A 16,228-nucleotide genomic window follows, 5' to 3' on the forward strand; every position below is an offset into this window, starting at 1 on the left:
CTCCATCCCCTCCCCCCTTGCGGCACTAATCATCCCCTCACACTCGGACCCCGAGGACGGCGTTATATATCTGTAACGAGGACACCCGCTTTCTCGGGCTCGTTTGATCCCCCCCCCCCCCAAAAAATGAAAGTGTGTTAATTAAGCGGCGAGAGACAAAGCCCATCTGGAACATTCGCATTAACCCCTTCCACACTCATTAAGTCTTTAAGACTGAAAGGCTTAATGGCGACCAACACTTGATTGCATTGCCTTCCTCCTTAACTACACTATATCATAATTTACATATACACAACATATACTCGCCAATATATGTTCACAGTGATATCGGATAGGTTTAAGATTTGGAAGCGATTATTTTTATTGATTTTACTGTATACACAGAAGGTCCCCAACTATAAGCTCCATTAATAGTCGTTCCCACATCACAGAGAGAATATATGCCTGTGAGAATTGTTGTATGCTCTGTTTGTATGTGTTGCTGCTCCTTGTGTGTTAAAGGAGCAGTTGTTTGAAACCGTAACATCTTCATATGCTAATGTCTGCTAGCCCGTCTATAGCATTTCGCATTAAGTTAGCAATAAGTTAGCAGACTTTCATTAGACGAAATGCTATGGTTTGGTGGAGCATTTTAGTGTTTAGACATACAATATTTAATTCTCTTATTATTGCTGCTCTGTGTGTGTTAAAATAGCATTTATTTGAAGGTTTATAATTACTGTAACAGCTATACTCATTTCTGTTAGCCCATCTATTGAGTTTTGCTTGATATGTTAGCATTAAGCTAGCAGGTAGAATGATATGATGTGGTTGAACATTTTAATGTTCAGCTATCATTTATCTAATAGCATAATTGCAAGTATTTTTTTTTTTACATTTTTGGAAAACAAGAAAAAAAACTAATTCAAAAAACAAGAAAAGTCTGTTTGCCTTGATTCAACGTTTCCAGATGATCAAAACCTGGATGGCTGTGAATCTAGGCAGATATAAACGGGGAAAAAAAGAACACAAATACAAAGTACATTTTTTATTTATATTATGACAGTTAAGTTAAAAATGACTTGGGCCATTATGCTGTTAAGTGTACAATATACAATGTTTGTTCTTGTGTTTTATGTGTTACTTTTACAATAAACTTCAACTGGGAGTGATAAATGAAACGTATCCCCCCCACAATAAACAGGCCTTCACTGTCTTGGCATAGCAAAATGTGTGCAATTTAATACGACACCACCATTACACATTCAAAAGGTTTATTTGGACAAAAATAATACCTTGCCTTAAAAAACACACACTAGAATACAAATGGGAATATTCAGAGGTTAAGAAAACACTAAGGACCAATAAAAAAAAAAAAAGGTTGTACTAGTTTAGTAGGAAAAATATCAAATAAAACCCCCGACCTTTGGAATAATAAAAATATTTGAGTGAAGGAAATTGGCTGCTCTTTGGTGTGGCGATTCAACAGTGAGCATTGATGTGCTGTGGCCCACTTTGTGGATTGACTGGCACCCGTTATCAAAGCGTCTCACTTCCCAAGCAGGCCTGAAGCATAGCGCCACCTAAAGGTGGAAGCCTGCTGCTTTTGTTCTTCATGTCCTTTTGGAGAGGAAATGTCCCTTTGACAAGTGGAGCACCGCAGGCATTATTATGCACACTAATTTCTGTGTGTGTGTGCGTGTGTCTGTGTGTGGGTGTGGGTGTGTGTGTCTGTGTGTGTGTGTGTGTGTGTGTGTGTGTGTGTGTGTGTGTGTGCGCGCGCGTGTGTGCCTGTGCATGTTTAGCCGTTGAGTTTCTCAGTCTCTGCAGATATGACAGTGGTCAGCTGGTCCTCGTGGCCCTCCTCGGCTCCAGGAACCTGAAAAAAAACGCACACAAATATTAAAAAAATCACAACGTATGAATCACACTTTAAAAAACAAATGTATCTATCTATCTATCTATCTATCTATACTTACATACATCCATAAATACATACATATGTATGAATGTAAACCTTTTTGCCTTTTATTAACAGAACAAGCCTAACAGTAGGAAATAAAAATAGGAATAAATATACAATAAAATGCAAAATAATAATATTAAATAAACAATACAATGCAAAGTAATACATAAAATCATTTAAATATATTGTGATTATATATATATAGTACAACAACATTACATTTAATTAAAAATAGTCATTACAAGTAAATCATTAAACATTTGCATTAATTGTAGTAATATTTTAAAATATACTTAACTAATATAAAGTACATTTAGAAATATTACTACATATACATAAAAAATAATAATTAAAGAAATATTTAAATCACCAAAATGAATTTAACCATAATAATAAATGAGTGCAGCATGGTGGTTGTATAATACACAACGCTCGAGACGTCACACACTGCATTGCTGCGTGACTAACATGACGTCACATCATGTTCCAGGAAGTGACTCGAATCCACCTGCGTGCTCCCAACACGCTGTGGTTCAGCGGCGACACCTGCTGGCCACTTGGTGACATTGCTGACAAGCACCTGTATGACGCATTGCTGCTTCCTTGTGGCCATAAATATTATCTTGCCCTCACTAGTAAGACAATTCGACGCACTAGTAGAACGACTAGATATACTGTGTCTCACTCGCAACGTTGTCTCCACTACTAGTGCCACTTTTGACCTACTAATACGCAAGTAAACCTTAATTGTAAACTACTATGCTGCACTAGTAACACTTCTAGGCCCAAATGTGAGGCATGTGTCACACACTAGTAGCCTCCTGGACCGCACTAGTTGCACCAAAATGCCCACTAGTAGTTCTGTCTCACCAGTAACGTATGCCAAAGTTGTCCAGGAAAGTCATACAGTAGTGGAAGAAACATTACTAGTAGACACAGTCCTACTAGTGCACTTGTCTAACTGGACCAAAAGGAGTACTTAGTGCCCACTCACCTCCCAGTAGATGCTGTCCTCGTAGCAGAGGGTGTCAGGAGGTGCACCAAACACTGGCAACTTCATGATGAAGCCTGGCACGACAAGGTGCTATTATTATTATTATTATTATTATTATTATTATTATTATTATTACACACATACAACAACATAGAGCAATAGAATTGATTGATTCTTATTTTTGGAGTGCGTCATAAGTTTGATTTATTGGGTTGGTCATTTGTCGCTGGGCAGATGTCGTAACTGGCCCAATCATATGCAGTATGTCAGGCCACCTGTATTGTATGTGGATTATGAGACAAGAGGAGTCCTTTGTATTTGTGCATTAGTTGCATATGATTCAAACCTGTTGAACTAACATATAATAATTTTCAAGGAAAAGATGGGAAAAAATGTCAGTTTACCACTTTATAATCATGTGTAACTGATTTTTTTTCCCTGTGCCATTTGAAGCCCTAACATTGTTTTGGCACCCTAATTTTGAACCCTAACTGCATAAAAGTAAAAGTACTGTACTGAATAGTGTAATGTGAACGCACCGACGATGAGCCCCCCCAGCAGGGCCATGCCCAGGGTCACCGCCAAGGAGATGGCCTGCCGGACGCCCTGGAAGGACGCGTCCACGTCGCCACTCGCCACGTCCGGGAACACGTCGGCCATGCTGGCAGAAGCACACGCACGCACACGAACACGCACAGCGTCAAGTGACCGCCTCAGCACGTCAACTTGCCGCTTTCCATCGAGAAAGCGTTGGTCGGTTACCCGTCTCCGTAGGCGTCCGAGGAGGCCACGGCGGCGGTGACGGCGCCCACGATGGCGCCCAGGATGCCGGGCATGCCGTGGAGGTTGTGAACGCCGCACGTGTCCTGGATCTTCAGCTTCTCCTCCAGGATGGGCTGAAAAAAAAACAAAAGCACCTCATTGACATCTACAGTAAGGGTAGTTGACTTAATGACTGACTGGATGCATTAGCATCATCGAGTGGTCAGAAAACACAGTTTGTAATTGAGCGCCAAATAGAAAACTGCATATAGTTTGTTGTGACTTGATTTCTTGATTTATATTAAACCTTAACTTGCGACCCTACTTTGAAATCCTAATTCAAACCAGGCTTGAAATGATGATTTAAAACCCTAACCTGTATTTGAAACCCTAACACTGGCTTGAAACCCTAATTTGAAATTGTAACCTTTTTCTGAAACCCTAACTGTGTCAAAAGACCCTGAAGTGAAACCCTAAAACTTGTTTGAAACCCTGAGCTGGCTTGAAAGCCTGATCTTTAAACCCCAATCTGAAAGCATAACCCTTGCTTAAAACCCTAATCGAGGCCTGAAACCCCAATTTAAAATCCTAACTTGAAAACCTAACCTTGGCTTGAAACTCTAACTGTTCCTTTGAAACCATCATTTGAACCCCTAACCCTGACTAGAAACCCTAATTTGAAACCCTAACTGAACTGATTTTTATTGACGTGTTAAGTCTTAAAATGACTTAACCTCCTGAAACTAAAAACAACAGAGCACTCAGCGGCCACTTCATTAGGTACACAATCTGATGAGATGCAATACAAGAGCTGCATCAAGGATTGCGTCTTCGTAAATGCATTGCATCTTAGTGGCAGCCGTTTTCTAATATATTGAACACTAAATAGCGACACGTGTGAGGCAAAATATTCGGAACAGCTTTCTGGGTGACGCACTACAAAGTACAAGCACAATAACGAACTTTTAGATGTCATTAGACTGCAAGTGTGCCATTATTGTGTCCAGTGAGCGTATAACTATGATTTTTTTTTTTTCTTTCTTTTTTTTTTTTGTATTGATGGAAGTTGACGTGCTTCTTACAGAGAGGAACTTGAATCCCAGCACGGAGATAATTCCGGCCAGGAAGCCGACGATCATGGATCCGAAGGGCGTGAGCATCATTTCGCCCGCGGTGCCCGCAGCCACGCCGCCGGCCAGAGCCGCGTTTTGAATGTGGACCTACGAGACGAGAAAAAAAAACATCAACACCTATATTCATGTGTTCGAAGCTACAACCCTAACCTCAAATCCCTAACCCTGGTTTGAAATCCTAATTTGAAACCCCGACCCTTGTTTGAAACCTTAACTCTGGCATGAAACACAAATCTAGAACCCAAATACTTGGTTGAAACATTAATTTTAAACCAACCTTTTACTTGAAACCCCAACCTGAAACCCTAACTGGAATCCATAACGCTGACTTAAAACCTCACTCGGAAACCCTAACCCTGTCCCAAAATCCCAATTTAAAACTCTAACTCTGGTTTGAGACCATTATTTGAAACCCTAAACCCGTCTTGCAGCTCAAATTAGAAACCCTAAACCAGGTTTGAAAAGCTAATTTGAAACCCTAACTCGAGTCCTTAACCTTAGCTTCAAACCCTAACCAAGGAGACTGCAATACATTTCTGCCTTTCGGGTGAGGAAACAAACACATTGATTGATGTCAAAATCAGATTAGCTCCTCTTACGTATCACCAGTCTCGTATGTCACCTCGTTTATCACAGCAGATCGCTGAACTTTGATTGCTATCAGCGGCGGCGCGGCGCCCCCACGGCTATCGGCTTTCATCTGGACCGGCACGCTGCCAAGCTCCCGTGCAACGTTTGCCGTGTGTTTTCTCACCATGTCCAGCTTTCCGTCGTGCGCGGTGAGGGCAGACATGCCGTAAGTGGACAGCGTGCACGCGGCCAGCGAGTAGTACGTGTTCAAGGCCGTGCGGTGCTGGTCGTCGCCGTGGGCCGTGACGGCTGAGTTGAAGCTGGGCCAGAACATCCACAGGTATATTGTACCTGATGGGACACCGATCACAAAATGTCACAAATTGCGCCACATGCACGTATCTGCTACAATAATTGACAATTGACATTCGGTGTGCTGCCTCCGCAAGGGAAAATACAATCAAATATTTATGGTTGCTCACTGTATAGGATATGACTAAATTAGCCAGTGTTGGTTTCACACAAGCGTCATTCATTTGCAGTCTGGACATGGAGGCGTGAACATCTCAGAATCTCCATAAGGGGCTAAAAACACCAATAAAAGTCACTAGATTTGTTGCTAGTTGCTTTTTGGGTGGAAAAGAGTCGCTATAGGGCTGCTAAATGTCAACCAAAAGTGACTTAAATCTTAAACGCTGAGTAGCCCCCGCTTCGTCGAAGCTCTCTCGCTCCGCCCACAGTCCTGCCCCCAGACGCCCTAGTAACAAAAGGCGTACCGTGCCCTCCGAAACCGAGTGATTTCAAGCAGAGTGTGACAAGGGGATATTAAGTGCACTGTAATTCTTCTGTAAAATAATGCTATGTTGCTAATACACTACTAACGTGTAGCTCAGTAAGGGAGATTAGCCAAATGAGCTAACAAGTCTAGCTCTGTGCTCCACTTGTCTTTTTAATGAATCGAGAGCTAACAGTGATGCTATTCTTTCACGTCATTGTCCTCTGTAGCCATGTATGCTACGTCAGCTTCGCATCTCGATTTGTTTTGAATGACTTTTCCCTGCATCGCTTTGACATGTTGGAGTAGTGAATTATCATCAAGAAGTGTGAGAAAAAAACATTGCTTTAAAGAAGGTCTTCCACATTTTCGAGATTTTACCGATCATGGCGAAGAGGTCCGAGTGGTACACCGAGCTGTTTCGGTGTTTGCTCTTGTCCAGGTTGGGTCGGTACAGGACTCGAGCCACTATCAGTCCAAAGTAGGCCCCGAAGGTGTGGATGGTCATCGAGCCGCCTGCATCCTTGGCCTGGGAAAGCGTGGCCGGTTATACACAGCTTGTACACTTACACGTAGAACGGACCCCCAAAGAACTCACCCCCAGGGCGGAGAGCAGGATGAACTCATTCACCGCAAACAGCGTGACCTCAAACAGCGCCATCACCAGGAGCTGGATGGGACTGGTTTTGCCCAGAACCGCCCCGAAGGAGATCAACACGGAGCCCGTACAGAAGTCGGCATTGATCATGCTGGAAAAGACAGTGGGGAAAACTCCAGGGGTGGGAAGTAACCTTTTACAAATACGTTGTTACTGTACTTAAGTCGATTGTTCATGTATCTGAACTGATTATTTATTTTTTTATGACAAGCAGATGCAGCGTGCTGCATGCGGTCTCTTTGACGACGGCCGCCCCCGGTCTCCAACCCCGGACTGTACGACGGGACTTGTAAGTTACCGCTGTGACACCAAAGGCGATTTACAGTGTTTCGCACATGGTTTTGTCTTAAGCATCTTGTCAAAATCTCAGGCAGAGGGGAATGGATGTTCTGCTCGAACTTTGATAGACAATGTCTTTTAATTAACCAATTGCTAGATCAACGGAACGCAATCGCACCAACGGTCCTTTGGGCCCGTGAGTGAAACAATTGTTTTTTTCGTTGGGCCAAGTTATCAAAAGAGGTACAGTGAAGCAGGGTTTGGTCTTTCACAGCAGTGGAAGAGAAATTGATGCCCACTAAATATGATTTGTAATTGCCTAGAGATGTCAAAGGATGGCGGCAAAGCACTTTTTCTATTAGACAAACCTATGACCTGACTAAATGAAGCGCCAAGCCTCAATTCTACATAGGTACTTGGCACCAAGATGCCGTCAGATGGCGATAAACTATATTTGTATATGACAAACGACCACAAACAACTGAGAATTTGTTCCACGCCCAAAAATCTGGGAATAGTGAGAAACTGTCACTGTATGCTATATATGGCATATATCTGACAGTACACATTTATTATTTGAGAGTCTGTACTTTTTGGTATTTAAGTAAAGGAGTTGAATCAGTATTTCTACATCTGCTTAAGTACAGAGTGTGACTACTTTTTCCACCTATAAAAATCCCATAGTGGCGCTAATGATGGCTGACGTTGTTTCGCCGGACGCTAACCTCTCTACTCCGATGTGTATTTTTCCGGCGTGCATGCCGTGGAAGAATCCCTGCATGAGCGTGGCCCACTGCAGAGCGAAGGCGGCTATCAGGAAGTTGAAGCCCACGCTGCTGAAGCCGTAGCGCTGCAGGAAGGTCATCAGGAAGCCGAAGCCGATGAAGATCATCACGTGAACGTCCTGGAAGCCTGAAGAGATGCATTAAGTCTGAACTGATCCCTGCTGCCATTCCACAGGGCCCACTTCTTTGCCCACTAACGTTTCACTTTCACCTCTATGCAGATTACATTGTTTCTAATGATTAGTGCCTTGTATCTTTAACATCACTTTGAGGATCTAGGTCAACAATGCTGACATAAATCTACACCAAATTGTCTACTAGAACAAATATTGACTGTCGGGATAAAGGTACAGTATGCTGTGGACTTTGGATGTGGACCAACAAGAGGTGAGGGGGAAAAAAACATCGCAAAACTTAATTTTATGTGTTTAAAGTGCAAAGCCTGTTTTAAACCCCAATTTAGTAACCTAATTTAAATGAGCTAAACCTTCTTTGAAACTCTAGCCCTGTCTTGAAACCCTACTTTGAAACTGTTACACTGTCTTGAAACACACATTTTAAACCCTAACTTCCAAATCTAACTTTTGTTTGGATTCCTTCTTTGACACCATAACACTATCTTACAACCCTAATTTTAACCCCTAACCTGAATCCCTAAAACTGGCCTGAGGCCCTACTTTGAGACCCTAACATTTGCTTGAAACCCCAATTTGAAACCTTGACTCTGTCTTGAAACCCTAGTCTGAAACCCTTATCCTTTTTTTAAAACCTTAACTCAAGCCTGAAACCTTCATTCTAACTTAAAACCTTAACTCTTGCTTGAAACCATAACCCTTACTTAAAACCTTAACAATAGCCCAAAATAATACTTTGAAACTTCAATTTAAAACCCGAGTCTTTGCTTGAAACCTTAATTTGAAACCTTGACCCTATCTTTAAACCCTAATCTGAAGCCCTAACCCTTGTTTGAAACCCTAACCCTATTTTATGTTACCTTGGTAACAGTTAATTTGCACAGACATACTGGTTAGTAGCTGGTTGGCCTTGTGGCCCAAATACTTACAATATCCATGACTAGACAACACTTAACACTCAACTAAAACACTCGGAAAAGCCCACAAGAATAACTATCGGCCACACGCTGCTTCACCAAAGCTCAGGCCATTATGTGACTTTTAAGTGACAGTTGACCTGTTAACACATTGACCTGTTCATTTCACAAATACACACACATACACGACAGCAACAAATGCTGAATCATGAAGATGCCTTTCAGTTCGCGTGACGACGAGGGCGTCGTTTTATCTGCCGTGATGCAATCACGGCAGATCATGTGACCCAAGCGGGCGAAATGACTGCTCGTTAAATGTAAAAGAGCAGCAAGGCGCCGCCTCAACTTTATCGTATCTGCTGTGCCAACATTCGATCTTATCTGCTGTGAGAGGTCAGTTGCTTCCAAAAGACATAAATTACACACTACATGTCAAAATAGTATTAAATTCCAACCTGAAAAAGAAGATTAAGTTGACGTAACAAAGCATGACAGCATGAAAGTCTAAAAAAGAAGCAGAGAAAAGTCATATATTTTGACAGCAGTGTATTGTACAAAAGCCTGAAAAGGAAGCACAGAGTAAGTGAAGCAACAAAACGTGATATAAATTTGCTATAGGAAAGCCTGAAAAAGAAACGCATCGCTGAGGAAAGGCACAAAGTGTGACAGTAAGGTGCTATACAAAGCCTTAAAATAAAAGCACATACTGAAACGGTGACAGTAGTGTGGTGCATGAATGCCTGAAAAAAGAAGCACATAGTAGGAGAAGTGACAAAGCAGGACAGCAGCGCACTATGCAAAAAAAAGAAGCACAGGGTAGAAGTGTCAAGCTATGTCTCATCTTTCTATGTGCTATGAAAAAGCCTGAAAAGGAACTGCAGTATGAAAGAAGTGCCAATGCGTTGCAACAGTGTGCACTACAAAAGCCTCAAAAAGCACAGAGAGATGGGACATAGCTTGAGACTATTCTCACTCTGTGCTTCTTTTTCAGGGGTTTGCGTTAACACACTGATGTCACCGTTTGTCACTTTTCTGACTCTGTGTTTCTTTTTCCGACTTTTGCAGCACACACTTGTCACGCATTGGCACTCCCTTCATCCTGTGCTTCTTTTTCAGGCTTTTTCATAGCACACTGCTGACATGCTTTCTCTCTTCTCTCACACATTTCTTTTTGTTTTGTGCGGAACACTCGTGTCACGCTTGGTTGCGTCTCACACAGTGCTTCTTTTTCAGAACTGTTTGAGCAGCTTGAGCAGAATACTACCTTGATAATATTATTGTTTGAGTAAAGCGGTTGAAGTTTGAGTAACTGGAGTTTGCACGCCACAGATGAAGACTGCGATAAGATGAAAGCGTTTGTCTCTCGGCATTCCTGCCCGCAGCAAAGTAAGATAAGTGACTGGCACTCACTCGTCACTTCGAAGGACACGTTTTGAGTGTTTTATGGCAGTGGACACATGGGAGTGGGGGCGGAGCGTGGCATTCACTTCCTGTTTTCACACCACATGACTCCAAAGGCCACGCCCCTTGAGAAGACAACAGGCCGGATCCGTCTGCACTTTTGACCCACCCTTAACACAACAGGACTCAAGATCATTCAATCACATGTCGTCTGCGTGTTTTACATACAGCCTTGTAATATTTTTGAAAACTGATTACTGTATATCTTTGTTTCGGGCAACGCAGTGTGTTAGTGTTTAGCACATCTGCCTCACGGTCAAGAGATCCAGGTTCGAATCTCCATTGGGGTTTGTATGGTACTGCGGTGTCCTCGCGCATTCCAAAACCATGCATGCTAGCTTCACCGAAGACGCTAAATTGTCCGTACGTGTGAATGTGAGTGTGAATGCTTTTTTGTCAATGCAGTTTGTGTCCTGCGATTGTCTGGTGACCAGTCCAGGTTGAACCGCCCTTCTGTGGCCAAAGAGTTAACTGCTCTGCAACTGTATTCTAAATGTGATTTCGACAGGAATGGTTTCAAATGTGGGTCAAGTTCAAGCATTTCAATATATTTTGTGAAACTTAAAACTTGAACAATGCAGAGGATTAAAGGCAACAACGGAGCTTCTTCCTTCCATCCATCCGTCCATTGTCTGAGCCGCTTCTCCTCACAAGGGTCACGGGCGTGCCGGAGCCTATCCCGGCTATCATCGGGCAGGAGGCGGGGGTACACCCTGAACCGGTTGCCACCCAATCGCAGAGCAGTGCGTTGACTCATCAAAGCCTTTTTCTTCAACATTTTTTTTTTCAAATCTTTGCTTACAAGTCCAAGCAAAAATGTAAACAAATAATAACAATCATAATAATCTGCAGAACAACGGCTCGTGACTCAAAAAAGCCATGTCACTCGTATCTCAAGGCATAACTGTGTATTTAATCATCAAAATGTTGAACCAACCAGCTATATAATTTTCCCATAACAGCTCTGCTAGCTTAATGCTAACAGATAATGTGAAACTCCATAGATGGTCTTTGAAGAAAAATGAGCATAGATATTATGGTAATATAAACCTTGTAACAACTTTAAGACAAATAGAGCATAAAACAATACTTAACGGGCATATATTCTCTCTTCTATTATTCATGCTGGATCTCTTCCAGTCGAGTTTAGTGCTGCCCGACATGTTGTGGCACAAATTGGTACTACACCAAAGGCGCGCAACTTTAAATTTGGATTTGCCTGTAAAATGTAAAAATCCCCCCCCCACACACACACACACAAAACAACAAAAAACAATCCCTTAAAAATCCACGCTCTAGGCACTAACGATGAACAGCAATTATAATGGGGGATCATTGGATGACTTTTTTTTAGGGCGCCATCTAAAGGATTTTTGGTGTACACTCATCTTAAAGAAGAAGAAAAGTGGTAGTGACTCACTGGGGTAGCGGTAGTAGAAGTCGTTATCGTAGTCTGAGTGGTTGCCCTTGTGCCATTTCTTGGCGTCCACCTCATCGTCGTACTGGACCAGCACCCCGAAGAGGATGATGAGGATGATCTGCAGGATGAAGCAGACGATGGGCAGCTTCAGTCGCATGTTGGTGGATGCGTCCGTCATTGTTGCTGCTTTGCCCCCTGGATTAAAGGACCCGCTGGAGAAATGTGGACCCGTTAACGCCAAGTGTCTGTGCAGCCAGCACAGACAGACTGAAATGTGTGTGCGCGTGTGTGTGTGTGTGTGTATGTGTGTCTGTGTGTGTGTGTGTCTGGAAGGACATAGATGAGTGATCTTCTCTTTCATGTGAGTTTTTAACGCGACACGCCTCCTCAGGCAAGCGGGCCGGCTCACCTTTAGCCCCGCCTCCAAGAAGCTTCCAGGTAAAGTTGATCACAATGGGAACATACATGGAAGCTCCTTCAGGGGAAGCGATCAATTACTTTCATCACCAACATTACATAACACGTTTAATGTTTATTTTGTGGATTTTATGTGAAATATCTGCGTCAAATTTGATTGAGGTGGTCTTAGAAAGAGCGTTAAAGGGTCTCAAATTTGATATTCAGCTTCTGAAGGTGTTAAAAAAGCTTACGTTTCATTCAAAAGTCTTAAATTTGACGTGTCAGCAAGTATTGGATTTTATGTAAATTATTAGTCTTATTTTTTTGTCGAGGTTGTCTTTAAAAAGAGTCAAATTTGATAGTTATCTTAAAAAAGGTCTTAAGTTTTACATTTTATTTAAATTCTTAAATCTGATATAAATGTCATTAAAAGGCCTTAAACAGTCTCAAATGTAAGCAAAGTGACCTCAAAAAGGTCATAAAAATCTCACATTTGATTTAAAAAAGTAAATAAATAAAAGTAGCCTTAATTGAAAATGCTGTCTTTAAAACGGTTTTAAAAGCTTTAAAATTGATGCAAGTGTCATCAAAAAGGTATTTCAAAAAGTATTTACCCCTTTGAAGCCTTAAGTTTGATGAAGGTGTTGACATTTTCAAATTGATGAAAGTGTCTTCAAAAATGTATTTAAAAGCCTTACATTTTACAAAAAGGTCATGAAAAGTCTTGTATGTTACATATTTTTTTTCTCAAATGTTATTTCTTCCAAAGGTCTTGCTAAAAACATTTAAAGTTGGACAGCAAAATCTTAAAATTTGATTCAAGTTTTTGTCTTACGTTGTACAAAAAGTAAAGAATAAGTATTTTATTCTACTAACTTTCGTCGTCTTCCGTCAACCGCATCAAATAAAAAGGGTAAACTACAACTAACAAGCTAAGACAATTCCTGAGGAATTTGAGTAGATAAGCACACAATGTCGTTAAGCACACAGTACATACATGTTCCTCTTTTTTTTTCTTTTTTTTTTTTTTTTAAACCAAACAGCAGCAATTTGATAAGAGATGTCAGTCACGTTGATATCGGCTTCCTCATCTCCCCCCACAGGTTAAAGGAGGAATGTTGTTGTGATTTGTAGGAATGTCAACTATTACCCAGAGAGAGAAAGCGAGAGAGCAAATCACAGACTCCTGAGGTACACCTAAAGCGTTTCAGCCAATCAATGAAAGAAATGAGTGGAAAAGACAATAGTTCCTAGAGGGAAGGAGTATCAAAATCACCAGATTGGGAGGTTTTTTTTTGTTTGATTTAAAATCCATAAGCTAAGTTTTACGTTTCATCAGAATTATTTGTCTTAAATGTGGTCTCAAAAGAGTGTTCAGTCTTTAGTGTGGCAAAATGTGTTATGGTCCGAAGGTACCAGGATGGAACTGTTTGGCCATGACTCCAAAATGTATGTTTGGCACAAAGACAACACCACTCATCACCAAAATATCATAATATCATCAATAATATATCAAATATCATCACCATATCTACACTGAGGCGTGGTGCTGGCACCATCATGAATGCAAAACATGAAAACAAAAAACAAAAATGTCAGGAAAAGCCAACTAGAACATCTGAACTTTATTTGGAGTTCATCAAAAGCACTTTAAATGGTGGCAGGTGTGTGCTGACTCCCATTTAACATGAATTTAAATATGATTGGTTCATTCCCAACATACATCGCAGTTAGGAGGGCGTGTACACTTGTGCAACAACATCATTTCAGTTGGTATTTTTCCTACTCCTTTTGAAAGTGTTTTTAAAAGATTAAAATGAGTTGAACTGGTGATCGGTCAAAATAATGGTGAAAAAAAAGTTTTGAAATTGTTCTCGGGGTTATTTCAGAAAAACTTGACATTTGAACGGAGGTGTTTAGACTTTTTACACCCAAGTCTTTTCAAAAAAGGTCTTTAAAAGTCTTACATTTGAACAAGTTGGCTTTAAAAATGTCTGCAAAAGGCTTACGTTTAATTGTACTGGCCTCAAAAATGTCTTGAAAATTCTTAAATTTGTCTTTGTAAATCTCTATAAAAGTTCAATTTAATCAAAGTTGCCTTAAAATGTCTTAAGTCTTAAATCTGATTGGCGTGTCCTCTAAAAGGTCTTAAAAAGTCTTACATTTGCAACAAGTGGCTTTGAAAAGGTCTTTAAAAGTCCAAAAACTCATCAAACATTGTTCAATTTTATCCAAGTGTATTTTAAAACGTCTTTAAAACTGCCTCCACCCGTGACCTGTTTCAGCCAATCAGAAACCGGAAGAAAGTCATATGAGGAAGAGATACTCTTCTTTGAATAGTGTACAGTAAAACCAGCTGTGGTTTTTTTTGTTTTTTTTTAAATCAACGACGCTAAGCTACCTGCTGACAAATCTGGTGAATAGTAAATAAACTTGTCGCAAATAGCTGACGCCTTGTGTTGGTCTTGTGATGACACACACACAGACTCGCACACACGCGCAAACACACACACACACGCACACACACACACGCACATACACACAATGCATTCTTCACACATTCTGCCCCACATGACCGATCATACCTGCAGATAACTTCGAGTATTTGCCTTAATAGTCGTCCATACAGTCATTGTTAACAGCTGCTCTACGTTATCTTTCATAGTTTTAAAATGGTTGTAGATAGTAGATCCTTGTTCGTTCTCTGGATAAAGTTGACAAAATAATATTTCATTAAAGTTTCTACTAAAAGTTCTTCATTTGAACAGACGTTAATTCCAGCTTTTAAATCAATTATAAATTAAGAGATGATTGTCATTTGTGTATGTATTATCTGTAACCTGAGGAGAAAAAAAATATACATACAGTGGTGCCATGAAATACTAGTAACCGGAATCACAAATGTTTCGACATACTGGCCGTCGTTAAGATTATTATTTTTTTTTTTTTTGCTTTGACTTGCGGCAAATTTTTTTAGATACGAGCACTGTATGGTGGCAATGAACTTTGCTCAGCTCACTTTACAACCATCTTATTATATATATTATATTATATTATATAAATAATATTGAATATATTGAATGAAAACAAAACAAAGACAATAAAATGAGCAGACGAAAGCAACCGCTTTGCTTTGCCTCATGGCTGCTTAGTTTGAAGCTAGGAAACAATGGAAAACGCCATAGATGGGCTAACAAATAGCATTGGTGCCGCAAGAAGCGCATATTTGAACGCAAAGTGTGGAGCAACACGTAGGAATATCTTCTTTATCGTATGCAAAAAAAAAAAAAAAACGACTAATATTACTGTAGCATATGGAAGAATTGTGACTGGCTCCATGTATATCCGTATGTCTGTATTATACTGCCCCCATGTGGCCAAGGCACACACACCAGAATGAGCCACACCACCACACCGAATTAGTCATGATGCCCAAAGTGGTTCATTCTTTACTGTCTATTTAATTATGTTATTACTATATGTTTTTATAAATTACAATATTATAGCGTGCTATTTTCCTTATTGGAAAACACATGACAAATTTGTTTTGTTTTGTTTTGTTTTGTTTGCTAGGAGCAGCAACGGATTATAGCCTTTCCATTCGTTTCAATGGGCAAATGTGATTTGAGATGCGAGTGTTACTAGCCTGTTCACAGAACGAACTAAACTCCTATCTCAAGGCACCACTGTATATGTTTTCCATACAGACTAACATTCAAGCTCTTATTCCGATGCTATTGGGCATCATGTTATTAACTATTTATTAATTAATGTTTATGTTGAATCCATAGAGAGAGTATGTTTCTATGTTGTATGCAGTGTGTATTTAGTGTGTCGACAATGTAACATCCTCTAGTTGAAGTGTGTCTGCCGCTAGTGTAGTTTAGGTGGTAATCAGCGCATCAGTAGCGGGGGGCCGGCTGCGGGGCCCTCGAACTGATAAGACAATCGGTCCATCTGAGGCAACAATGGCTCCAGATGATGAAAAAAAAATGT

The 16,228-nt window shown here is 40.7% G+C and overlaps 1 protein-coding gene across 1 annotated transcript; it reads right to left on the reverse strand.

Annotated features, from left to right (window-relative positions):
* Positions 1-1,014: 1,014 nt before the first annotated feature.
* rhbg (Rh family B glycoprotein) lies at positions 1,015-12,182 on the reverse strand. The gene is made up of 10 exons (XM_061674735.1): positions 11,834-12,182; positions 7,842-8,028; positions 6,778-6,928; positions 6,561-6,708; positions 5,589-5,755; positions 4,784-4,921; positions 3,702-3,835; positions 3,479-3,600; positions 2,940-3,013; positions 1,015-1,858 (listed from the first exon to the last, which is right to left on the reverse strand). The coding sequence occupies exons 1-10, from the start codon at positions 12,009-12,011 to the stop codon at positions 1,781-1,783; spliced, it is 1,377 nt and encodes a 458-aa protein (XP_061530719.1). The 5' UTR covers positions 12,012-12,182; the 3' UTR covers positions 1,015-1,780.
* Between the last annotated feature and the right edge of the window lie 4,046 nt (positions 12,183-16,228).

The sequence above is a fragment of the Phycodurus eques genome, chromosome 4 (assembly GCF_024500275.1).
Source record: "Phycodurus eques isolate BA_2022a chromosome 4, UOR_Pequ_1.1, whole genome shotgun sequence".
In the NCBI taxonomy this organism is placed as follows: domain Eukaryota; kingdom Metazoa; phylum Chordata; class Actinopteri; order Syngnathiformes; family Syngnathidae; genus Phycodurus; species Phycodurus eques.

Excerpts from the sequence above, each read along its gene's own strand:
- rhbg (XM_061674735.1), bottom strand. The coding sequence starts at position 12,011 with ATGACGGACGCATCCACCAACATGCGACTGAAGCTGCCCATCGTCTGC. Across the intron at positions 6,929-7,841 it reads ATACACATCGGAGTAGAGAG|CATGATCAATGCCGACTTCT; the intron begins GTTAGCGTCCGG and ends TGTCTTTTCCAG. Across the intron at positions 3,601-3,701 it reads TCGGACGCCTACGGAGACGG|CATGGCCGACGTGTTCCCGG; the intron begins GTAACCGACCAA and ends TGCTTCTGCCAG.